Raw genomic sequence first — 26,949 nt, forward strand, 5'->3', positions numbered from 1 at the left:
TTAAAAGGTCTATCATTATCTTAGGACATAAGATTTTTACGACATAAGATCTCTTCAGTCATGATTACATAGGAAGAAAGTTTTTTGTGTATAAATTAGGAATTCATTATCCTATGTCACATTTACAAGCCATTCAAGAAATTAAGCTCTCTCTCTCTCTCACACACACACACACACTTAAAAAGACTCCAAATCATCTTCTTCCTCAAATCTTTCACCATGTCAAAGCCCTTATATGAGTTTGCCCCTAGCACCAACATCATCAAAGTTTCTCATGCTCCCGACTCTATCATCATCATCCAATCCACTAATGTTGTGTGCTTTGTTGATACTGTTGCTTGAACCATTACTGGTACCATTGGAGATGGTCAATATAAGGTTACCATTGATGTGGAATCCCTTCGAACTGCTCTTCGTGTTCCTCAAATTGAGAGTTACTATGAAACTCCCTCTGAAGAAAGTTGTAAATATGTTCGTGAAAAATTAGAGTATAATTTCAAACTTAAGGGCCTCACTTGTGATCCCTACAAGAACACTCTTTTTCAATGTTATAATGTAGGATGGAAATACTTAACAGATGTGATTATAAAATCTCTTGGTCACAAGATTGGAAGCTTGGATCAATTGAATCTCTTTGAGTAAAAGATTTTATATTCTATTGTTTACAACTAGAAATTGAATTTTGCTCAACGTTTTCTCGATCAAATGGTTGACTGCTTTACTGGGAATAAGAATCCATTGAATGTTCCTTATCCTCATTGGCTTGGTCTGATCTTGTCTCGAGAAGAAGGCTATGTTGAAACTCATGGGATTATCATTCCAATTCTTGCCCTTTCCTCAAATATTATTAATGCAACTTCATCTCAAGGTGATTTGTCTATTACTGCCAGGATGCAAAAGTGGATTGAAAAATCGTATATGATTGAAACCTCAGACTCTGAAGAGGATGCTCATAATGATGATGCTGGTAATGAAGAAGATAATGATGATGAGGATAATGATAATGATGATGTTGGTGATGAAGAAGATGATGATGGTGAGAATGATGATGATTGAGAAGCTGGTAATAAAGAAGGGGCTAATGAGGAAGAAGACACTGATAAATATGAAGAAGAATCAGTAGCTGACATGGGAGAAGACTTCACTCAAAAATGAACCCTCCTCCAAGGTTGAACAAGCACATTCGTTTTTCAACTACTTCTTCATCCTCCTCCTCTGCTGATGACACTGAACATCATGGATCAACCCGTCCTATTGGAGATACTACTAAGCCAATGATCCAAGATGATTCCCCTTACACCATCACATATTATTATTGTTGCTCTTCATTAGGGTGATCAGGGAGAATACAGCTCCAACTTTGAAATTGATGTGCTTTCCCAACTCTCCTTAATTGTGCAGTTAACTCACTCAATGGATGAAAGGTTGACTAAAGTTGAAAGGAATGTAGCTACAATGTCGGCATATAAACAAACAAGAAATCAAGTAGGCACATAAATATAGACCACTACCAATATACCTATCAAACAACTCACTACCGCCTACTTGGTCCTTTAGAGCACACTACTCTACTACCGGCAGTCTCCAGGGAATATTGAATAATCATATGTAACCAAATGTGAGATAGACACCCAAACAAATGATCCTACTCTAGAGCCACTACCAAACAATGAACATGAAAGAAAGCCTACATCAAGAGTTCTCTGGATATTCTACGTGGCTAGATACATCCTATAGAGTATTGCCATAGAGGATAACCTGCCTATTGGTACTCTAATTAGCTTACACCACTCCTATATCCTACGCACAACGATATATATATATATATATATATATATATATATATATGTATATATATATATATATATATATATATATATATATATATATATATAGTAGATCGCGACAACATAGCAGCATCTATACACAAGGATACATAATCAAATCTAGTGGGCCGACATTGGTGCCTTCGACCCACGGGTATAATGAGGAAAACTCACCCGAATCAAAGAACCTAGAAACACTGTGACATGATCCCTTCCTACACTCGTTGCTCCCACAAACCTACTAGCACCAAAACATGGTAGAATCTTAATCAACAACCTAAATCCTTCAAGTTTGACCCTAAGTTAAACTGGTCAAAAGAGTCAACGGTCAACTTGGTTAAAGTTAATGCCATGTCGTGGCCCTTCTTAGTCATGTCATGGGAATGCAAGGTCAACCAGTCAACATGATGGACATTTTTACATCGTGGCAATGATAGGAGAAGACAATCACGATCTTAAACTTAGCCACACTATGGCTACCCATTGCCACGCCATGGCTACTAGCAGAATGCCATTTCTCTTATTAAGAGCTTAATCCTTATAGATCAAAGATCATACTTCTACATCTATTCTTCCACCCTGACCCAATGGATAAAGTTTCCAACATTATCCATTAGGACTCCATTCCAAGGCTAGATCTAGCATTTTAAGTCTATTAAGTCATTAATGAGGCTATAACTTAAACATATACACAAAATACACCAAACATGGTCCTTTTCTCAATCAACAGAAGTCCAAGGACTTAGGAAAGCCACCACACATTCTGGAGTTCTTCAAACTCCAAGAACATTCAAGAAAGGGACCAAAACCACCCAAATATGACCTAGAAATTGAATCTAGAAGAAAAGGTGTCAAGGTATGAACTTTATACCTTCAACAATTCAGAAAACTGAAGAGAATGTTAGATCCAAACTTGCTTCTTCTTCCCTTGCTTCCTTGTGAACTTTCCTTTTCCAAAGCTCCACTAAAAACCCAAGAATATGGCTCAAAATCAAGGAAATGGACTCTCAAGATTGCATGGAGGCTAGGGTTTTGAGATGGGGAGGTGGAGGCTGAAGATGATGCTCTAAACCTAAGGTTTAAGGGCTTAAATATGGAAGAAACCCTAACACTTCGTGGGCTTAGGCTGCACCAGCTGCCACACTGTGGAATATTGCCATGCCGTGGCGACCATCCAAAGCACACATTTAATTTCTTCCTTGCCACGTCGTAGCTATCCATGCTCCATGTCGTGGCACTCTGTAACACTCGGTCTCAGTTACGCATTTAAATTTAATCCAAACTTCATATTTTGCCCTTGGACTCGACGAGTTGGAGGCTCGACTCGTCGAGTAGGATCGACTCTGGGTCAGGGGATTAAGTGACCTACTCAACGAGTCAGAAGAACGAATCGGCGAGTAGGAGATGTGTGAGTGAAACCCTAAATTGGAGGGTTTGCACCCTATTTAAACAACTTTTCAGGCTTCCACCCCAGCCTCTATCACCCCAAACCCTGTCCTCGAAACCCTAAGCAGTTGTTAGCATCTTTGAGCTATTTAGTGCCATTTTGAGTATTCTTGTGTAAATTGAAGCTTGTGTGAAGAAGAGGAAGAAGGAAGGCTTCAAGAGAAGGTTGCAGATCCACGAACAACATCATCTTCTCTTCACTTTCTGGTAATCAAGCTTCATACTTGACTTGTAGTTTCTTAGATCTCCTTGTGATCATTTTTATGGAGTTTTGGGCCAAGAAGCTTAATTCATGGGACTTGGACATCCCAAGTCGATACACCTACAGATCTGGAACCTTAAAGGGTCCTCATGGCATAAAGGTGCCATCTTTATAGCCATGAGAACCATATACATGTAATAAACCCCATTTTTGGTCCTTTGAGCATAAATGTCCTATGCATGCATGTAAATTTCATGACTTTACGTGTTATATCGACCTTAGGATCCCAAATCTACCTTTTGGAAGAGATTTTCACAAAAGAAATCGAGTTATAAACCTGTACATTAGTCGACTCGACGAGTCTTTCTTGGGACTCGACGAGTCAGGGGTTTGGTTCCCCAACCTTTTATGATTTGAAGGGATCCATTTGAGTTTAGAAGGGATTTAAATGAGTCCAGAAGAAGGACTCAACAAAATAGACGAAGTTATGGACCTGAAAACCATGGGACTCGGCGAGTGTATGAACACACTCGGCGAGTCCAAGGCAATCTCCTACCCATGAAGATGAACTCAACGAGTTGTTCATACAACTCGGCGAGTCACAGACTAGACACGCTCATATGATGAATATGAACTCAAGGAGATCAAGGAGGAACTTGGCGAGTCAGTTGAAGATTGTCCCGATGTTATGATTGAAGGAGAACTTGTCGATTTCTTGCTAGAATCGACGAGTAGAGTCTGGTTGGGGACAAATAAAAGAATAGGGGCTCGGCGAGTTGGCGGACCAAATCGGCGAGTCAAGTCAACTAGAAGTTGACTTTGACCAGGATGTTGACTTTAGATAGGGGTTAAATGGTCATTTTACCCTAAGATTAGTTATCAATGTTTGACTAAATGTCTTTATGTAAATTATAGCTGAAGAATTGCCGGAGCAGCAAGCAGAGATTCCCCACCCAGAGTTTCAGTAATTAGACACACAAGGTGAGTTTTCCTCCAGTAGGAACTGGTCTAAGGCACCAATACCAGCCCGTTTAGGTAGTAGAGTATGCCGGGGTAAGCCCGATGTCGCGGTTATCCCGATGCAGTTTATATGTTCAGTTTATTCTGGACTTCGGTCCGATGCCGGGGCGGTCCCAAGAAGTAGTTAGGAATGGTTGATGTCTTTGTGATTCATGCATGTTTATGTGTTATGTGTTATATGCTCCAGGCTTCGGTCCGATGTCGGGCAAGCCCAATGCAGTATATATGATTATGTTATATGTTATGTGTTCCGAGGTAATCCCGATGTCGGGGCAAGCCCGATGTATGTTAGTCATCATGCCATGTATTATGTATTTGGGGCAAGCCCGATGTATGCTAGTTATGTGTTATATGTTCCGAACCTCAGTTCGATGCCTGGGTAAGCCCGATGCAGTTTAGATGATTATGTTATGTGTTTATGATATATGTTATGTTGAGTATGTGTGGGGGTAAGCCCGATGCCGAGGTGAGCCCGATACTCGATGCGGTTGGATTCCGGGGTGAGCCCAATGTCGGACATGAGTTCGATGCTGGGATTCGTCCCGATGCAGTTGGGAAGAGTGCCAGAGTTATGTTATTTGTTATATGTTCTTTATATGGTATGTGGTAGTTTGGGGGAGCTCACTAAGCTTCATGCTTACATTTTCAGTTTTGGTTTCAGGTACTTCAACTAGTAAAGGGAAGGGCTCGAGTTGATGGCATGGCACAAACCACAGTTGACTAGCCTGGGAGTTTACTCTGATATTTGTTATGAGACTGTTATATGTTTGTCAGATTTTATGAATTTTCGAGATACATGTTTTATGGTTTTACACTATGGCAATGATATTTATGTTTGATAAATGATTTTGAAAACGAAATTTTTGTCTTGTATTTTTGGGATGTTTCACACTCAGTCTTTCCCAGCAATCCTTTTTTTGATTCATCCAAGCTCTCAGCTGACCTACACATGAAAATGGGTGTCACATCTTTGTAATTTTGTATTGAATTGATTTGTGACTACCAAGGTATCAACCATCGAAAGTAGACAAAAAAAAAACAAAATCAAACGACTTTAATGACTTTAAAATGTGAATTGCTTCAACTTTATGATCGTGATCACTATTATCTTCACCAAGCTTTTCAAGTATTTCACAAACGAAAGAATATATGTTCTTGATATTCAGTAGAGATGCAAAATGAGAACCGCATCAAGTATCAAATGGTCGTTTGATACCTACTTCATGGTTTAAATTGGTACCACTCTCACGATTACCTAAATTCACCATAAAAAAATTAATTAGCATAACATAACTAAAAAGTATTTTACTAATAATGTAGTCCAACTATAAATCAAACATTCAACCAATGCTTCCACAAATTTATTTTTGTGTTTTTTTCTTAAATTATTCCATGGGTTGAAGAAATATCCAATAATGTTTAACAACCGAGAAACCACATCAAACAAGTCATTAACCTTCATGTGATTTTTTGCAATAAACATCAGGGATAACTACAACTGGTGAGAAATCAATAAACAAAGAGTGTAGATTTTTGTTTTGTAACACCTGTAGGTTCGGGCTAGTCAATTAAGATATAATAAGTATTAAAAATGAATTTTGATAGAAGATTATTTAGGATAAATAATATTAACCAAAGTTATAGTATATGTGAAAAGGATTTCGTACATATAAAGAACAATGAAATTTGACTTCGTATGAAGAACTTATGATTCTTCCAAGTTGCGCGATTAAACCAACACGACTCTGAAGAATATAAATTTTTAATAAATTACTTTTTAGTCTAACTGATCTAAATGAAAGTCACACTGGTTGTAAAATCGAGAGCATGCATATAGATAACGTCCAAATATGACTTCATGAGAGGAGGTTATGATTTTTCGAAGTTTCAGCATAGTAATGCAAACATAGAAATAGAAATTCTAATCGGTTGATTGTTAGCCGAAACAATCTAAACGAGAATTGAATAGCTCGTGAATATGAACTTTTCGATATAAAGACAGTCGAGAACGAAGTTCATATGAAGGAGTTATGAATTTCTCATGAACTTTAACAAACTAAACCGATCTAAATATGATTCTTTGTTAGCACAAAAATTAGATGTTGAGACCTTAATGAATGTTGTAGAGCTCGTCGAGTGGATTTCGGGGATATAAAGAATGTCTAAAACGAAGCTCATATGCGAAATTTATGGTCGTTCGAAGATCGTGAGAAACTGCATGGGTTGATGACGTGGCAGCACCAAAGTACGCCACGTGGCAAGTTGGCCGCCCACTCCTCCAAGAGACAAGTGACATGACATGTTGTGGACATGACACGTGGCCCCACAAAAAGTGAACATGTGGCAGTCTTCTAGAATGTATGATGTGGAGGGACCATAGCATAACACATGGCGAAAATGGGATGAAGCCAACAAGGTTGATAGGTGTGGCGCGCCTCATGGCCTTACACGATGTGCCTCCCCTGCACTTTAAATACTCATTCAAATTTCTTCATTCTCACACCAATCTCTAATTCCATTCTCTCTGGGATATTAGTTATTCTTGAGTCTGAACTTTTTGTGGGTTTCCTTGGAATATTTAGCAAGGTTTTGAGGGGTCTAGGTGAAATACCGTAAAAATTAAAACAATTTTTTGCATTTTCAAACACATTTTTACAAACTCATTCATTCATTAAATGTCATAGTATCATGTCTTTGTTTCACAATATATCCCCCAATATCAAAATACATAAAATCCCATGTGTGTGTACGAATCAAGCCGGCGCCTTCCCGCGGTCATCACTGGTACCTGAAACACATAACAGTAACACTATAAGCATAAGATTAGCGAGTTCCCCAAAATACCACTCTAACACATAATAGCCACTCAAGGCTGAAACTTTGTCGACCCTCTGGTCAACGTGTCTCAGTGGGGCCCTCCAGCCCCAACTCTCTGTGGGCCCTCTGGACCTAACTCTAGGGACCCGAAAGTCCCAACTCTGTAACTCTGAATCATGCATATCATATATCACAATAAATCACAACACATAAATAACATGCAAATTCACTGGCATATAACTCTATAGTACTCTGTCACATAACTCTGTTACCACACTAGGTAAAGTATAGTGAGAAGACTCACCTCAGGCATCTCAGTAATTCTCTGACTCGATGGGAAATATTGCCTAGCCTCCGTCTAATCACATAAATAAATACTCTTATAAATATAACTCTCGAGACTAGACTCAACCTGCCATTGGCACCCTCAGAAGGGTAAAAGACTATTTTACCCCCTCTTGTCACAAGGACTCCATTGATGACCAACCCTAAAAGTCAAAAAAGTCAACGGTCACATTTTGACCCTACTCGCCGAGTGCACCCTGGTGACTCGGCGAGTTCACACAAGTCCTCTAACTCTTTGTCCCGCTTGACACGCCGAGTCCCTCCCTATGCTCGACGAGTCATACAAGTCATGAATCGCGAGGCCACCCCGACTCAACTCGCCGAGTCTCAAGAACAACTCGGCGAGTACCACCTTGAACTCCAGTCCTCTAACTCCCTCCTGACTCACTGAGTCATCCCCCAACTCGGCAAGTCTACTCACTGAACAATTTACGTGAAACCCTAACCCTACTCGCCGAGTCTCAAGAACAACTCGGCGAGTTCATGCCATGCACAAACTCTACTGGCCCCCTGAGGTCAGATCTGTTTCCCCAAACCATAGATCTGGCCTCCCCAAGCATGAATATCACGTATATTTTGAAACTTGATGCTTGCACAACCACAACAAGGCATCAAAAGGAGATTTAGTCCCAAAAATGGCAACCTAAGTCCAATAACCCCAAACTAATCCATAAAGCTCCAAGGGTTAAGGTCTCTGGACCTCTTTGAGTCCAGATCCAAGGAACAAACTCGAAGAGGGACCATTTGCTCCACATAATCACTCTCCAAAGGGGTTAGAAAACCCTAACTCTAAAGATCAACACCAAAACTGAAGGAGGTTCGAACTATTACCTCAAAATGACGTCTCTAAACTCTGGAACTGCTTGAATCGCACCTCCTCTTTGCTCTTGTCACCTTCTTCTTGCTAAACCAAAGGTATAAGGATCAAAAAGTGACTTCTTCTCCCTCACAACGATTTGGCTCACTTAGAGTTCTCTCAAGGGACTGGTAACCGCAATGGGAGGCTATAAGTGCCCTTAAATAGGCTCCAAACCCAGGGGATTAGGGTTTCATTAAACAGCGTGGACTCGCTGAGTCCACTAATGGACTCGCCGAGTCCGGACGTGAACCCGGATGAACATCCGCGATCCTACTCGGCGAGTCTTGGCTCCAACTCTCCGAGTTCCTCCACAAACTCCAAAATAATTAAATAAAATAATATACCTAGGAAATCAGGATGTTATAATTCTCCCCCACTTGATTCAGACTTCGCCCTCGAAGTCTCACTTTGGAAACAACTCCGGATGTTGCTCACGCATTTCGCGCTCCGGCTCCCAAGTAAGCTCTGACCCTTTCCGGTGTTGCCACTGGACCTGCACTAGAGGCACCTCTTTGTTCCTCAGAACCTTGATCTTTCGATCCCAAATAGCCACCGGTCTCTCAACGTAGTTCAGGCCCACATCCACCTGAATATCCTCTAATGGCACTACTGTCGACTCATCGGCTATACATTTTCGCAGCTGCAACACATGGAAAGTGTCATGGATCTGACCTAGCTTCGCAGGTAGCTCCAACCGGTAGGCTACCCTGCCTACCCTCGCGATCAGGGCCCCAACTTGCCCCTCTTACTGAATTGGATCACTCCTTTCGAAGGAGAGACCTTCAGGAGTACAAAGTCGCCGACCTGGAACTCGAGCTCGGACCGGCGCCTGTCCGCATAACTCTTCTGACGACTCTGAGCGGTCAATAACCTCTGACTGACCTGCTGTATCTGCTCAGTTGTCTGAAGCACGATCTCGGTACTACCCATAACACGTTGTCCGACGTCTCCCCAGCAAATGGGGGTCCGACACCTTCTCCCATACAACAACTCAAAGGGTGGCATACCAATGCTCGAATGATGGTTGTTGTTGTAGGAAAACTTTGCCAAGGGAAAATACGTGTCCCAACTCCCACCGAAATCCAACACACATGCCCGGAGCATATCCTCGAGCGTCTGAATCGTCCGCTTGCTTTGACCGCCAGTCTGGGGGTGGTATGCAGTACTAAAGTGCAGCCTAGTACCCAATTCCTCATGAAATTTCTTCCAGAATATGGAAGTGAAACGCACATCTCGGTCCGAGACAATCGAGATCGGCACTCCATGCCGCGATACCACCTCCCGCACGTACATCTCTACCAATTTCTCCGCGGAAGAGCTCTCACTGATAGCAAGGAAGTGGGCGCTCTTTGTCAACCTGTCCATAATCACCCAAATTGCATCGACTCCCCTAGCAGTCCTTGGCATTTTGGTGATAAAATCCATGGTAATCTGTTCCCACTTCCACTCGGGAACCTCCAACGGCTGCAACTTACCATGCGGTCTCTGGTGCTCGGCCTTAACCCTACGACAGGTTAAGCACCTCTCAACAAACCATGCGACATTCCTCTTCATACAGGGCCACCAATAATCCTTTTTCAGGTCTAAATACATCTTAGTGGCCCCAGGATGGATCGAGAACTTCGACCGATGAGCCTCTTCCATCAAAATGGTATGCGTCCCTCCCACAAACGGTACCCAGATACGACTGATGTGTGTAAAACCAACTAGTTTTAATCCTACTAACTTAGACACAAAATAAACACACGAAAGGCAGTGTACCTATCGATTAGTAATATAGTTCAAGCAAGTAGGGTATCGAACACAGGGAACGGTAAACAATTAAAATAAATGCTAATATTATCTAAATAAAACAAGTAATAGAAAGGGGTTTCTCTAGTTTTGCAAGACTAGAAACTTAAACAATTATCTAAAACTTAAATTAAGAAACTAAGAACTAGATAAACAAAGATTCAACTAAATTCAATAACGAAGGGAACTTCTGTTTAGTTCAACTCAATTGATCATATGGTTGATATTATGGTAATAGTGCAATGGATTAATTCTTTTATTGGCTACCGATTCAAGTGATTAGATTCACGTTCGCTGCACTAATCCTTAGAGAACAAACTAACTCAAACAGTGGCCAGTTGTCCAATTTAATTCAATTCACTAGGTTATTTATTCGGGTTAATTTAGACTTGTAATGGTTAACTAATTTGGTCTTTTAGTTAACCTCTTGTTGATGGTCATCACACAATCTCACACATGAATTTACCTATTTTTCTTATTAATTCTAGTTTCATGTTCATTAATCCTAGACATATGATAAAGTGGTCACATAAACATATGAGGTTAACAACTAAGAGATGTTCATGCAGCTCAATTGTCTTCCTATTAACAGAGAAATAGTTATCATTCACACATAAGGTTCTTTAACAAGCTAGAATCAACAAAATCACCAATATTAAATCAATCCTACCATAAATCAAACCATAATCACAAAATCATCTATCCTAAACAGAAGTTATGAGTTTTTAGCTCATATCTACAGCAGAAACAAGCTAAAAAACGAAACCAATTGGTAAAAACATAGTTCAAACAAGAGATTAGGTAAAGAGTAAACTTGATTTTGCCTTGATTCTCCTTAAAATTGAATGTAGGGTTGATTCCCTTGCTTCCCACGCTCCAGCAGCACCTTTAGTCGACAATTGGCCTCCAAGGGTTTCTCTATATGCTAGGGTATCGATCTGAAAGTCCCTTTATATAGATTTTCACAAAACAGAGGCTACTCGGCGAGTCCAGTGACCTACTCACCGAGTACATCACTTAAAACCCATGTGCGGCAAGTCAGCGCGTCCAGAATCGCGAAAGTTTGATACAACTCGCCGAGTAATCGACCCTACTCGCCGAGTACGTTTCGAATCAGCATTTTCTCAAAACACAAAAGTCGTCCGAAATTGTGTCTACTTTTCAGAACATTTTGAATCTCGTCAATCGGAGTTACGGTTCATGAGATATGGCCAAAACACTGACGAGGGGTCAAGCTGTCCAACAACCTCCTTCTTTCTTCAAAATCCAAGATCCAAGCTTCCAATCGCTAGTTCCGCTTCATTTTCCTTTCGAGCATGTCTTTGTTGCTGAAAATGAAATATTTAAGCTAATTAAGCACCTTTGGTTCATTATTTGAGATAAAATTAACATAAAGTATTAAGATCATGCATGATTTTTATAACTAGATGTGCTCATATCAACGACCCTGAAATGTCATAAGCCCCCGGCTATCGATAACGAACTCCGATACCAACCCGACAACTCACTCTCTCTTCTGGCTCTCAGGCTGCACAGCCTTAGCCTGGGCCCCATGAATAGCATCCAAAACCGGGGTCATCACCGTCAATCTCAAACATACATCTCGCAATGGGGCGCTCTCCGCCCTACGTCTCAATGCATCGGCTACAACATTAGCGTTGCCCGGGTGGTACAGGATCTCACAATCATAATCCTTGACCACGTCCAACCACCTCCTCTGTCGCATATTTAGGTTGGGCTGATCCATCAAATACTTCAAGCTCTTGTGGTCCGTGTATATCATACACCGAACCCCGTACAGATAGTGACGCCAGATCTTGAAGGCGAACACCACTGCCCCCAACTCTAGATCGTGGGTGGGATACCTTGTCTCATGAGGCTTCAGCTGCCTCGATGCGTATGCTATCACATGCCCTCTCTGCATCAGCACCGCACCCAATCCCAAGATCGACGCATCACAATACACCACAAAGTCCTCCATTCCCTCTGGGAGGGCTAGCACCGGGGCTTCGCATAGCCTCTGGCGAAGTGTCTCGAAGGAGGCCGACTGCTCTGGGACCCATGAAAAAGCGACACCCTTCCAGGTCAACCTGGTGAGTGGCACGAAGATCTTGGAGAAATCCCTGATAAATCTCCGATAATAGTCTGCCAGCCCTAAGAAACTCCTGATCTCGGTGGGTGACCTCGGTACCTCCCAACTCATCACTGCCTCAACTTTGGCCAGGTCGACCAATATCCCTTTCTGGTTAATGAGGTGCCCTAGGAACTGGACCTCTCGCAACCAGAAATCACACTTGGAGAATTTGGCATAAAGCCTCTCCGATATCAGAACTCCGAGGATCTCCCTCAAATGCTCCTCATGCTACTCTCTAGATCTCGAATACACCAAAATGTCGTCGATGAATACGATCACTGAGCGATCCAACATCGGCCTGCACACTCTGTTCATGAGATCCATGAATACTGCCAGGGCATTGGTGAGTCCGAAGGGCATCACCACAAACTCGTAATGCCCATAACGATTCCTGAATATTGTCTTCTGGATGTCCTCATCTCGCACCCTTACCTGATGATACCCAGACCTCAAATCGATCTTGGAGAACCAAGATGCTCCCTGCAACTGATCGAACAAATCGTCAATCCTCGGCAACGGGTAACGGTTCTTGACCGTCAGCATTGTTCAACTCCTGGTAATCAATGCACATCCGGTGTGAACCATCCTTCTTCTTGACAAAAAGGATAGGCGCTCCCCACGGCGAGCTGCTCGGCCGAATAAACCCCTTTCCCAACAACTCCTGAAGCTGCGAGGATAACTCCTGCATCTATGGAGGTGCAAGGCGATAGGGCACCTTGGCGATAGGCGCGGTCCCTAGTACCAAATCGATACTGAACTCCACTTGCCTCACGGGAGGCACACCCGGCAACTCCTCTGGGAATACGTCCAGGAACTCACGCACTATCGGAACCTCATCAACTGACCTGGGTCTCTCTGAATCAACCCGCGTATCCATCACATACACTAAAAAACCCTTACAGCCCTGCTGTAGACAATGCCTTGCCCTAGTGGCCGAACAAAATGCTGACCCAGAACGTGTACCCTCGCCGTACACCGTAAGAACTCCCCCACTAGGGTCTCGTATGGTCACCAGCTGTCGCTCGCAGACGATAACCGCTCCGAATCTGCTCAACCAGTCCATGCCCACGATGACACAGACATCTCCCATCGCAATAGGAACTAAATCAATCGGGAACCCAACACCGAAAATCTTGAGTACACACCCTCAGATCACCTCTGTGGCATATACCGCCCTTTCGTCAGCTATGAAAACTCTCAGAGGTCGACTCAACGCCTCTCGACTAACACTGATGTGCTGACTAAAAGCAAAAGATACAAAAGACCAACTCGCACCCGAGTCAAATAACACCAAGGTAGGTATAGAACTCATAAGAAAGTACCTACGCATAACATAATATAAGCACAATACCTCAACATCAAAATAAATACACGAAAGAATACATACCAGCCACGACATCGGGCGCTGCGCGGACCTCCTCCGCGGTCAACTGAAAGGCTCTCCCTCGTGCCTTCGGTGCCTCGGCCTTCACTGGCCGGCTCTCAGTAGCTCTGATGGCAGCAGGGGTAGATCCCTGAGATGCTCCCTGTGCTGATCCCCGCAGCTGCGGACACTCTGCCTTTCGGTGTCCGGTCTGGTTGCAGTAAAAACATACTGCAAACCCCTTGGGGCAGTCCTTGGCCATATGCCCCTCCTTGCCACATTTGTAGCAAGACCCTGCTCTGCACACCCCATCGTGGCTCTTGCCGCACTTGCCACAAGTGCGGCCCCTCTGGTTCCCTTATCTCGAATCAGCGGGCTTGGCCCGCTTGGCTACCGGCTGAGACTGCACCGGTCGCCGATCCCTCCCCTGAGACTCAGCCTCCTCCCTAGCCTGGCTCTCCAGCTCTATCTCCCTCTTCTGGGCATTTGCCTGAAGCTCGGAAAATGTCCGGTACGTCGATTTTGCCACAAACTTTCGTATATCCCTCCTCAAAATGCTCAGATATCGGCTCATACGTGCCTGCTCGGAGGACACATGCTCTGGGCAGAACATCGCCCGCTCATGAAACATCCTCGTATACACTGTAACCGACTCAGTACCCTGCTCTGGAGATGTACTCATCTCGGAACATAGCAGTGAACCTCTCCCAGGTCACTACAGCAAGCTCAGCAGGCGTATAGTGCGCCGTCACAAACTTCCACCAATCCTTCGCTCCCAAGCGAAGCTGGTTCAGCGCGAACCGAACTCTCAAATGCTCTGGAGATGAGCAAGTAAAGAAACACCCCTCTATGTCTGAAATCCATCTCATCGCCACAATTGGGTCCTGGGTCCCGTCAAACTCCGGTGGTTTTGTGTTGCTGAACTCTCAGAACAGCAACGCGTCACCACCCTGCGGCCTAGTCGCAGCTATAGCTGCAGTGGCCGCAACAACAGCAGCCTCAGAAAGAGCAGCGTACTTCTCATCAAATGTCTCTATCAGCGTGGTCTTGATAGACCCGAACATCTCTGGTATCTCTCCCCTGATGGCCGCAGCCACCTCCTCCTGGATGATCCTACGGATCTCCTCATCACTCGTACCGCTGGTCCCTGGTGTGTGGCGCATCCCAACCATGATCTCCCTCTCCCTAAAATACAACACAAGAATAAATATCAGGGACTCGATCGACTATGCTCACACTCGAATACCCCACCCTACTTGTCCCTTGGTACTCCAAGGATTCTTACTTGGACTGTGCACTGACCTGGTGTCTTCATTAGTACGGGCCCAATACTACCGTCCACACCGCATCAACATCCACCCCAAGTCCTCCTCCCAGAGTCCCAAATCACAAGTACTCTACTCTCTCTAATCATATGATACTCGCTAGCAGATCTCTCACAACCTCCTCGCTGCTACCTAAACACTCTGAAGTATTCCTAGCAGCAAGACTCCTAGACTCAGGAATCACATATCAGGCCACTCTAGTCCTAATAATAATACCTAGTCTACTCTAGCATGCATAGCATAGCTCATCATATAACATATCACATCATATCTTATAACACTTATAATAATTGTATTTTGGGAAATCACCGTTCGGGCGCTGGCTGTTCGTACACACGACTCTGCTCTGTTTTTCTCATAAGTTCTTCTTTTAAAAACTTATTTTATTATCAAAATTTCCTCAAATCCTCGGTTTGAGTTCAGATATGCCCGAAGGTGCACCCGAATCCCTCAAACCAAGGCTCTGACACCAACTTGTAACACCGTAAAAATTAAAACAATTTTTCGCATTTTCAAACACATTTTTACAAACTCATTCATTCATTAAATGTCATAGTATCATGTCTTTGTTTCACAAAATATCCCCCAAGATCAAAATACATAAAATCCCATGTGTGTGTACGAATCAAGCCGGCGCCTTCCCGTGGTCATCACTGGTACCTGAAACACATAACACGTAACACTGTAAGCATAAGCTTAGTGAGTTCCCCAAAATACCACTCTAACACATAATAGCCACTCAAGGCTGAAACTCTGTTGACCCTCTGGTCAACGTGTCTCAGTGGGGCCCTCCAGCCCCAACTCACTGTGGGCCCTCTGGCCCTAACTCTAGGGACCCGAAAGTCCCAACTCTATAACTCTGAATCATGCATATCATATATCACAATAAATCACAACACATAAATAACATGCAAATTCACTGGCATATAACTCTATAGTACTCTGTCACATAACTCTGTTACCACACTAGGTAAAGTATAGTGAGAAGACTCACCTCAGGTGTCTCGGTAAATCTCTGACTCGATGGGAAATATTGCCTAGCCTCCGCCTATTCACATAAATAAATACTCTTATAAATATATCTCCCGAGACTAGACTTAACCTGCCATTGGCACCCTCAGAAGGGTAAAAGACTATTTTACCCCCTCTTGTCACAAGGACTCCATTGATGACCAGCCCTAAAAGTCAACAAAAGTCAACGGTCACATTTTGACCCTACTCGCCGAGTGCACCCTGGTGACTCGGCGAGTTCACACATGTCCTCTAACTCTTTGTCCCGCTTGACACGCCGACTCCCTCCCTATGCTCGACGAGTCATACCAGTCATGAATCGTGGGGCCACCCCGACTCAACTCGCCGAGTCTCAAGAACAACTCGGTGAGTACCGCCTTGAACTCCAGTCCTCTAACTCCCTCCTGACTCACTGAGTCATCCCCCAACTCGGCAAGTCTACTCACTGAACATGTAACACCGTGAATTTCAAAATAATTTTTCACAAACTATAAAAACATTTCTCGTTTAATTTTCATAAAAACATTAAGTTTAAATCCCAATTCACATCATACAAAATCCCAAGATCATATATATATCAAAAATCCCATGCGTGTGTACAGATCAAGACGGCGCCTTCCCACGGTCATCGCTAGTACCTGAAACAACAACACTAACACTGTAAGCACAAAGCTTAGTGAGTTCCCCAAAATACCATACACATAACACATATTAGCCACTCGAGGCTATAACTCTATGGGTCCGTGCACCCAAACTCTGTGAACCCTCAGGTTCTAACTCTGTGAAGCTTCCGGTTCCAACTCTAAAACATGCACATCATAAATCACATAGAAACCATGCAGTACAACACATCACATACATATAGCATACAGATACTCTGATCACATAACTCTGGTTACCTACTCAAGGCAAAGTATAGTGAGAAGACTCACCTCGTGTATCTCGATAACTCGTGAATCCTGGAAATCACTCGTGCTCGATCCTCCGAGCTATAATCCTATAACATCATACATCTCTAATTAACACTTTTACCACTAAGGTTGACTACCCCTGTCAAGTCAACTCTGGTCAACGGTCAACGGTCAACTTTGACCGGACTCGACGAGTGCACTAGGGCGACTCGGCGAGTCTATACGTATTCACCAACTCTCTAGGATTCTCTTTTGACATGTCGAGTACTCCCCTGACTCGACGGGTTCCACCTGGCATGAATCGCGGGGCCACCACGACTCAACTCGCCGAGTCTCAAGAACAACTCGGCGAGTGCCAGCTTGACTCAGTCCAACTGTCAACCCTCTCTAACTCTCCCTGACTCACTGAGTTGACCCTTAACTCGGCAAGAACACTCGCTGAGTGGTTAAGGACAATCTTCATGCTACTCGCCGAGTCTGTTCTTCAGACTCGGCAAGTCCATGCCATGCATCAACTCAAACTAGCTTTTGAGGTCAGATCCGCACCATCCACTCTTAGATCTGGCCCTCCTAAGCTTATTCATCACGTAAAGTTCATATCTTGGTTACCATACAACACCTACAAGGCTCTTTTTGGAGAAATAACATCTAGAATGGAAACCCTAGCCTCCAACCCAAAAAGGGAGGACATAAAGCATGACATTAGGGACTCTCTGGACCTACTAAGGTCCAGATCTAAGCACCATATCCCCATGGGACCTCTCACACTTCCAATACAAAGCAAATAAGGCATGAAGAAACCCTAGATTTGACCATATCAACAAAAATACGGAAATAAGCTCTGAATGATACCTCAAGAAGCCTCCTATGATGAAATGAAAGAAGATCCAAGCTCCCTAACTCTTCTAGCTTGATTTTCATCTTCCTTTCTTGCAAAAACACACAAATTTGGTGAACAATAGCCTCTTTTCTCACTCACACGAATCCCTCAGCTGCTTTGGTGCTCTCAAGATCCAGGTAGCCGCAATGAAGGGCCATAAGGTCCTTTAAATAGGGCTTAGGACCGGGAAATTAGGGTTTCATTAAACAGAGAGGACTCGCCGAGTCCATACCTTGGACTTGCCGAGTCCAGGCGCGAACCCGCGTCCAGAACCGCGATCCTACTCAGCGAGTCTGAGCTCCAACTCGCCGAGTCCCCTCACAAAACATCAAAAACATAAGCATAAAAAGATACCTGGAAATTCGGGCTGTTACAACTCTCCCCCACTAAAACTAGACTTCGCCCTCGAAGTCTCGCTCTGAAAATAGCTCCGGATGCTGCTCACGCATCTCACGCTCCGGCTCCCAGGTCATCTCTGATCCCTTCCGGTGTTGCCACTGAACCAACACCAGGGGTACCTCCTTGTTCCTCAGAACCTTGATTTTCCTATCTCTAATGGCCACTGGTCTCTCGGCATAATTCAGGCTCGTATCCACCTGAATATCCTCTAATGGAACCACTGCCGACTCGTCGGCTATACACTTCCTCCGCTGCGACACATGAAAAGTGTCGTGAATCTGCCCTAACTCTGCTGGCAAATCCAAACGATAGGCTACCCGGCCTACCCTCGCGATCACACGGAATGGACCAATATACTGGGGCCCCAACTTGCCCCTCTTCCTGAATCGAATCACTCCTTTCCAAGGAGAGACCTTCAGGAGGACAAAGTCGCCGACCTGAAACTCAAGCTCGGACCGGCGCCTGTCTGCATAAATCTTCTGTCGGCTCTGAGCAGTCAACAACCTCTGTCTGACCTGTTGAATCTGCTCTGTCGTCTGTAGCACGATCTCTGTACTGCCCATCACCCGCTGACCAACCTCTCCCCAACAAATAGGGGTCTGACACCTCCTCCCATACAACAGCTCAAAGGGTGGCATACCAATGCTCGAATGATGGCTGTTGTTGTAGGAAAACTCTGCCAAGGGTAAATACGTATCCCAGCTGCCCCCGAAATCCAACACACATGCCCGGAGCATGTCCTCAAGCGTCTGAATCGTCCGCTCACTCTATCCGTCTGTCTGGGGATGGTATGCGGTACAAAAATGCAGTCTAGTACCCAACTCCTCATGAAATTTATTCCATAATCTGGAAGTGAAACACACATCACGGTCCGAAACAATCGAGATCAGCACCCCATGCCGAGATACCACTTCCCTCACATACACCTCCGCCAATTTCTATGCTGAAGAACTCTCACTGATGGCAAGGAAGTGAGCGCTCTTCGTCAACCTGTCCACAATCACCTAAATTGCATCCACCCCTTTGGCAGTCCTCGACAATTTGGTGATGAAATCCATAGTGATCTGTTCCCACTTCCACTCGGGAACCTCCAATGGCTGCAACTTACCATGCGACCTCTAGTGCTCAGCCTTAACCCTACGACAGTTCAAGCACCTCTCAACGAACCACGCGACATCCCTCTTCATACAGGGCCACCAATACTCCTTTCTCAAATCCAAATACATCTTAGTGGCCCCCGGATGGATCGAAAATTTCGACCGATGCGCCTCCTCCATCAAAATAGTACGCGTTCCTCCCACAAACGGTACCCAGATATGCCCCTGAAATGTCATAAGCCCCCGACCATCGGTAACGAACTCTGAAACCAAACCAACAACCCGTTCCCTCTTCTGCATCTCAGGCTGCACAGCCTCGGCCTGTGCCCCACGAATAGCGTCCAATACCGGGGCTATCACTGTCAATCTCAAACATACCTCCCGCAGCAGGGTGCTCTCCGCCCTGCGGCTCAATGCATCGGCTACCACATTAGCCTTGCCTGGGTGGTACAAGATTTCACAATCATAATCCTTGACCACATCCAACCACCTTCTTTGACGCATATTTAGGTTGGGCTGATCCATCAAATACTTCAAACTCTTATGGTCCATGTATATCATACACCGAACCCCATACAAGTAGTGACGCCAAATTTTGAGGGCGAACACCACTGCCCCCAACTCTAGATCATGGGTGGGATATCTCGTCTCATGAGGCTTCAGCTGCCTCGATGCATACGCTATCACATGCCCCCTCTGCATCAGCACCGCTCCCAATCCCAAAATTGATGCATCACAGTATACCACAAAGTCCTCCATCCCTTCCGGGAGAGCTAACACCAGGGCTTCGCACAACCTCTGGCAAAGTGTCTCAAAGGAGGCCTGCTGCTCGGGGCCCCATGAAAAAGCAACGCCCTTCCGGGTCAATATGGTGAGTGGCACTGCGATCTTGGAGAAATCCTTAATAAACCTCCGATAATACCCTGCCAACCCTAGGAAACTCCTGATCTCGGAGGGTGACTTCGGCACCTCCCAACTCATCACTGCCTCAACCTTGGCCGGATCGACCAATATCCCTTCCTGATTGACGAGATGTCCTAAGAACTGGACCTCCCGCAACCAGAAATCACACTTGGAGAATTTGGCATAAAGCCTCTCCGACCTCAGAACTCCGAGAACCTCTCTCAAATGTTCCTCATGCTGCTCTCTAGATCTCGAATATACCAGAATATCATCGATAAATACAATCACCGACCGATCCAGCATCGGCCTACATACTCGGTTCATGACATCCATGAACACTGCCGGGGCATTGGTGAGCCCGAAAGGCATCACCACAAACTCGTAATGCCCATATCGCGTCCTAAATGCTGTCTTCTGGACATCCTCATCCCGCACTCTCACCTAATGATATCCAGACCTCAAATCGATCTTGGAAAACCAAGATGCTCCTTGCAACTGATCGAACAAATCGTCGATCCTCGGCAACGGGTAACGGTTCTTGACCGTCAGCTTGTTCAACTCCCGGTAATCAATACACATCCGATGTGAACCATCCTTCTTTTTGACGAACAGGATAGGTGCTCCCCACGGCGAGCTGCTTGGCCGAATAAACCCCTTCCCCAGCAGCTCCTGAAGCTGCGAGGATAACTCTTGCATCTCTGGAGGTGCAAGGCGATAAGGCACCTTGGCGATAGGTGTGGCCCCCAGAACCAAATCGATACTGAACTACACTTGCCTCACAGGAGGCACACCTGGCAACTCCTCGGGAAACACATCCGGGAACTCGCGCACCACCGGAACCTCCTCAACTGAACTCGGCCTCTCGGAATCCACCCGCGTATCCATCACATACACCACAAAACCCTTACAGCCCTGCTGTAGACACTGCCTCGCTCTAGCGGCCAAACAAAACGCTGATCCTGAACGTGTACCCTCGCCGTATACCGAAAGAACTCCCCCACTAGGGTCTCGTATGGTCACCAGCTGTCGCTCACAGTCAATAACCGCACCGAATCTGCTCAACCAATCCATGCCCACAATGACACAGACATCACCCATAGCAATAGGAACCAGATCAATCGGGAACTCAACACTGAAAATCTCAACTACGCAACCTCGGAGAACCTCCGTGGCATATATCACCCTCTCATCAGCTATGGAAACTCTCAGAGGCCGACTCAACGCCTCACGACTAGTACTGATATGCTGACTAAAAGCCAAAGATACAAAAGACCGACTCGTACCCGAGTCAAATAACACCAAGGCAGGTACAGAATTCACAAGAAAAGTACCTACGCATAACATAACATAAGCATAATACCACAACATCAAAATAAATACATGAAAGAATACATACCAGCCAAGACATCGGGCGCTACGCGGACCTCCTCCGCGGTCAGCTGAAAGGCTCTCCCTCGTGCCCTCGGTGCCTCGGTCTTCACTGGCCGACTCTCTGTAGCTCTGATGGCGGCAGGGGCAGATCCCTGAGGTACTCTCTGAGATGACCCTCGCAACTGCGGACACTCTGCCTTCTGGTGTCCGGTCTGATTGCAGTGGAAGCACACTGCAAACCCCTTGGGGCAATCCTTGGCCATATGCCCCTCCTTGCCACATTTGTAGCAAGATCCCGCTCTGCAGACTCCATCGTGACCCTTGCCACACTTCCCACAAGTGCGACCCTTCTGACTCCCTGGTTTGGGATCAGCGGGCTTGGCCCGCTTGGCTGCCGACTGAGACTGTGCCGGTTGCCGATCCCTCCCCTGAGACTCCGCCTCCTCCCTAGCCTGAGTCTCTAGCTCAATCTCCCTCTTCCGGGCATTTGCCTGAAGCTCAGCAAATGTCCGGTACGAGGAGTTCGCCGCAAACTCCCAAATATCCCGCCTCAAAATGCTCAAATAACGGCTCATACGTGCCTGCTCAGTGGAACATCCTGGTAATCGCTATAACTGACTCAGTACCCTGCTTGAGGGTCAGAAACTCCTGTGCCAAATGCTCCCTCTCCACCTGGGGAACGTACTCATCTCGGAACATGACAGTGAACCTCTCCCAGGTCACTGCTGCAAGCTCAGCAGGCGTATAATGCGCCGTCACAAACTTTCACCAGTCCTTCACTCCCAAGCGAAGCTGGTTCAGCGTGAACCGAACCTTCAAATGCTCAGGAGATGAGCAAGTGAAGAAACACCCCTCTATATCATATATCCACCTCATAGCTGCCACCGGATCCTGGGTCCTATCAAACTCTAATGGTTTTGTGTTGCTGAACTCCCAGAACAGAAACGCATCACCACCCTGCGGCTTCGTAGCAGCAATCGTTGCAGTGGCCGCTGCAACAGCAGCCTCAGAAAGGGCGGCATAACGCTCGTCAAAGGTCTCAATCAGTGTGGTCTTTATAGACCCAAACATCTCCGGTATCTCTGCCCTGATGGCCGCAGCCACCTCCTCATGGATGATCCGGCGGATCTCCTCATGACTGGTACCACTGCTCTCAAGCATCAAGCGTGTCCTCACCATGATCTACCTCTGAAATACAACATACAATAAATTAGAACCCATACGAGCATACTCACACCTGTCAACTCTTTCCTCCTTGATCCTTGGTATTCCAAAGATTCTTACTTGGGCTGTACACCGCTCCAGTGCTTTCAGTAGTATGGGCCCAATACTACTGTCCGCACCGTATCAGAATACACCCCAAGTCCTCCTCTTCGGATCCCAAATTCCAAGTACTCTAACATGCATAGACCTTCTCTCTAATAGATCTCTCACAAGCCCCTCACTGCTACCTACTCACTCTCAAGCATCTCATAGCAGCTCACCCCTTCCTAGGCTAAGGCATCACAAATCAGACCACTCTAGTCCTAATAGGAATACCTAGCCTACTCTAGCATGCAGATACATCATATCAATATCAATAGCACATAACATGAAGGTATTTTTGGGAAATCACCGTTCGGGCGCGGACTGATCGTACACACAACCCTGTTCTGCGTTTCTTTTCAAAATCTTTTACTCTTTTTGAAAATACTTCTCAAATCCTCAGTTTGAGTTCAAATACGCCAGAAGGTGTACTCGAATCCCTCAAACCAAGGCTCTGATACCAACTTGTAACACCGTGAATTTCAAAATAATTTTTCACAAACTATAAAAACATTTCTCGTTTAATTTTCATAACAACATTAAGTTTAAATCCCAATTCACATCATACAAAATCCCAAGATCATATATATATATCAAAAATCCCATGCGTGAGTACCGATCAAGCCGGCGCCTTCCCACGGTCATCGCTAGTACCTGAAACAACAACACTAACACTGTAAGCACAAAGCTTAGTGAGTTCCCCAAAATACCACACACATAACACATATTAGCCACTCGAGGCTATAACTCTATGGGTCCGTGCACCCAAACTCTGTGAACCCTCAGGTTCTAACTCTGTGAAGCTTCCGGTTCCAACTCTAAAACATGCACAACATAAATCACATAGAAATCATGCAGTACAACACATCACATACATATAGCATACAGATACTCTGATCACATAACTCTGGTTACCTACTCAAGGCAAAGTATAGTGAGAAGACTCACCTCGTGTATCTCGATAACTCGCGAACCCTGGAAATCACTCGTGCTCGATCCTCCGAGCTATAATCCTATAACATCATACATCCCTAATTAACACTTTTACCACTAAGTTTGACTACCCCTATCAAGTCAACTCTGGTCAACTCTGGTCAACGGTCAACGGTCAACTTTGACCGGACTCGGCGAGTGCACTAGGGCGACTCGGCGAGTCTATACATATTCACCAACTCTCTAGGATTCTCTTTTGACACGTCGAGTACTCCCCTAAATCGACGGGTTCCACCTGGCATGAATCACGGGGCCACCACGACTCAACTCGCCGAGTCTCAAGAACAACTCGGCGAGTCCCAACTTGACTCAGTCCAACTGTCAACCCTCTCTAACTCTCCCTGACTCACTGAGTCGACCCTTAACTCGGTAAGACCACTCGCTGAGTGGTTAAGGACAATCTTCATGCTACTCGTCGAGTCTGTTCTTCAGACTCGGCGAGTCCATGCCATGCATCAACTCAAACTAGCTTCTGAGGTCAGATCCACACCATCCACTCTTAGATCTGGCCCTCCTAAGCTTATTCATCACGTAAATTTCATATCTTGGTTACCATACAACACCTACAAGGCTCTTTTTGGAGAAATGACCTCTAGAATGGCAACCCTAGCCTCCAACCCAAAAAGGGAGGACATAAAGCATGACATTAGGGACTCTCTGGACCTACTATGGTCCAGATCTAAGCACCATATCCCCATGGGACCTCTCACACTTCCAATACAAAGCAAATAAGGCATGAAGAAACCCTAGATTTGACCATATCAACAAAAATACGGAAATAAGCTCTGAATGATACCTCAAGAAGCCTCCTCTAATGAAATGAAAGAAGATCCAAGCTCCCCAACTCTTCTAGCTTGACTTTCCTCTTCCTTTCTTGCAAAAACACACAAATTTGGTGAACAATAGCTTCTTTTCTCACTCACACGAATCCCTCAGCTGCTTTGGTGCTCTCAAGATCCAGGTAGCCGCAATGAAGGGCCATAAGGTCCTTTAAATAGGGATTAGGACCGGGAAATTAGGGTTTCATTAAACAGCGAGGACTCGCCGAGTCCAGCCGCGAACCCGAGTCCAGAACCGCGATCCTACTCGGCGAGTCTGAGCTCCAACTCGCCGAGTCCCCTCACAAAACATCAAAAACATAAGCATAAAAAGATACCTGGAAATCCGGGCTGTTACAAAACAATTTACGTGAAACCCTAACCCTACTCGCCAAGTCTCAAGAACAACTCGGCGAGTTCATGCCATGCACAAACTCTATTGGCCCCCTGAGGTCACATCTGTTTCCCCAAACCATAGATCTGGCCTCCCCAAGCATGAATGTCATGTAAAGTTTGAAACTTGATGCTTGCACAACCACAACAAGGCATCAAAAGGAGATTTAGTCCCAAAAATGGCAACCTAAGTCCAATAACCCCAAACTGATCCATAAAGCTCCAAGGGTTAAGGTATCTGGACCTCTTTGAGTCCAGATCCAAGGCATAAACTTGAAGAGGGACCATTTGCTTCACATAATCACTCTCCAAAGGGGTTATAAAACCCTAACTCTAAAGATCAACACCAAAACTGAAGGAGGTTCGAACTATTACCTCAAAATGAAGTCTCTGAACTCTGGAACTGCTTGAATCGCACCTCCTCTTTGCTCTTGTCACCTTCTTCTTGCTAAACCAAAGGTACAAGGATCAAAAAGTGACTTCTTCTCCCTAACAACGATTTGGCTCACTTAGGGTTCTCTCATGGGACTGGTAGCCGCAATGGGAGGCTATAAGTGCCCTTAAATAGGCTCCAAACCCGGGGGATTAGGGTTTCATTAAACAACATGGACTCGTCGAGTCCACTAATGGACTCGCCGAGTCCGGACGTGAACCCGGATGTAACAGCCCGGATTCCCAGGTATTATTTATTTATTTATTTTGGCATTTTGTGAGGAGACTCGGCGAGTTGGAGCCTAGACTCGCCGAGTATGATCACGGATTTGGACGCGGGTTCGCGTCCGGACTCAGCGAGTCCAAGAGTGGACTCGGCGAGTCCACGCTGTTTAATGAAACCCTAATTTCTCGGGTTTGAGGCGTATTTAAAGGGCCTTATGGCCGTCATTTGCACTCATCAGTCCCCAGATTGAAACCCTAGAGCGTTTGAGTGATTCATGTGAGGGAAGGAGCCATTATTGATCTTGGAGTTGTTGTCTAGCAAGGAAAGAGGAGATCTAGCCAAGAGGAAGCAAGAGAGGGGTGAATTCTTGAAGATTTGAGGTCCAGAACATCACAACTGAGGTACAATCTCGAATCATTCTCTGTTATTGTGATGTTCATGTAGACTTAGGGCTTTTGAACCCATTTGTGGCTAGATCTAGTGTCCTCATGGTCCCTTAGCGAGTTAAGGTCCTGGATCTGGACCCATAGAGGTCCAGAGCACCTCATTGCCAAAGCTTTATATGCATCCATGGAGGTTTTAGCTTGGGATCAATTTATTTGAAGCTAAAACACCATTCATGAGCTATTCAATGATTGATGAGCATCAAGACTTGGACTTTACGTGGTCAATAAGCTAAAGGAGACTGGATCTATGAATTAGTGAAGCGGATCTGACCTTAGAAGGTCGTTTGGGGTTGTGCATGGAATGCACTCGCCGAGTCCATTCCCCAGACTCGGCGATTTGGTGCGGGTTGTTCAAAGATTATGAACCAGGGGTTGAGTAACCGAGTCGGGTGAGTGACTCGGTGAGTCGGAAGAGATTCAGAGGGATCGGGTTTCCGTAGGAACTCGGCGAGTCCACGCCAGACTTGGCGAGTCGGGTTGACCGTTGAGCGTTGAATAGTGTTGACTGGTTTGACTTCATGGTATTAGTCAGCCAGAGTCAAGTAGTATTAAGTAGAAATACACTTGTGTTGTAGGAGGACGATAGCTCGGGGGATGGAGCACTAGTGGTTAAGAGATTTGCGAGTTACCGAGACA

General features: G+C 45.2%; 1 protein-coding gene across 1 annotated transcript in view; it reads left to right on the top strand.

Annotated features, from left to right (window-relative positions):
- Positions 1-1,151: 1,151 nt before the first annotated feature.
- LOC145075781 (protein DEFECTIVE IN MERISTEM SILENCING 3-like) overlaps positions 1,152-26,949 on the top strand; it is a 106,573-nt gene continuing 80,775 nt past the window's right edge. The window contains exons 1-2 of the mRNA XM_079021897.1: positions 1,152-1,333; positions 3,398-3,479. Coding sequence (XP_078878023.1) covers positions 1,152-1,333; positions 3,398-3,479 — 264 coding nt within the window. The remainder of the gene's footprint in view (positions 1,334-3,397; positions 3,480-26,949) is intronic.

Source organism: Lactuca serriola, chromosome 9 (assembly GCF_051521515.1).
Source record: "Lactuca serriola cultivar US96UC23 chromosome 9, Lser_US96UC23_V15, whole genome shotgun sequence".
NCBI classification, from domain to species: Eukaryota; Viridiplantae; Streptophyta; class Magnoliopsida; order Asterales; family Asteraceae; genus Lactuca; species Lactuca serriola.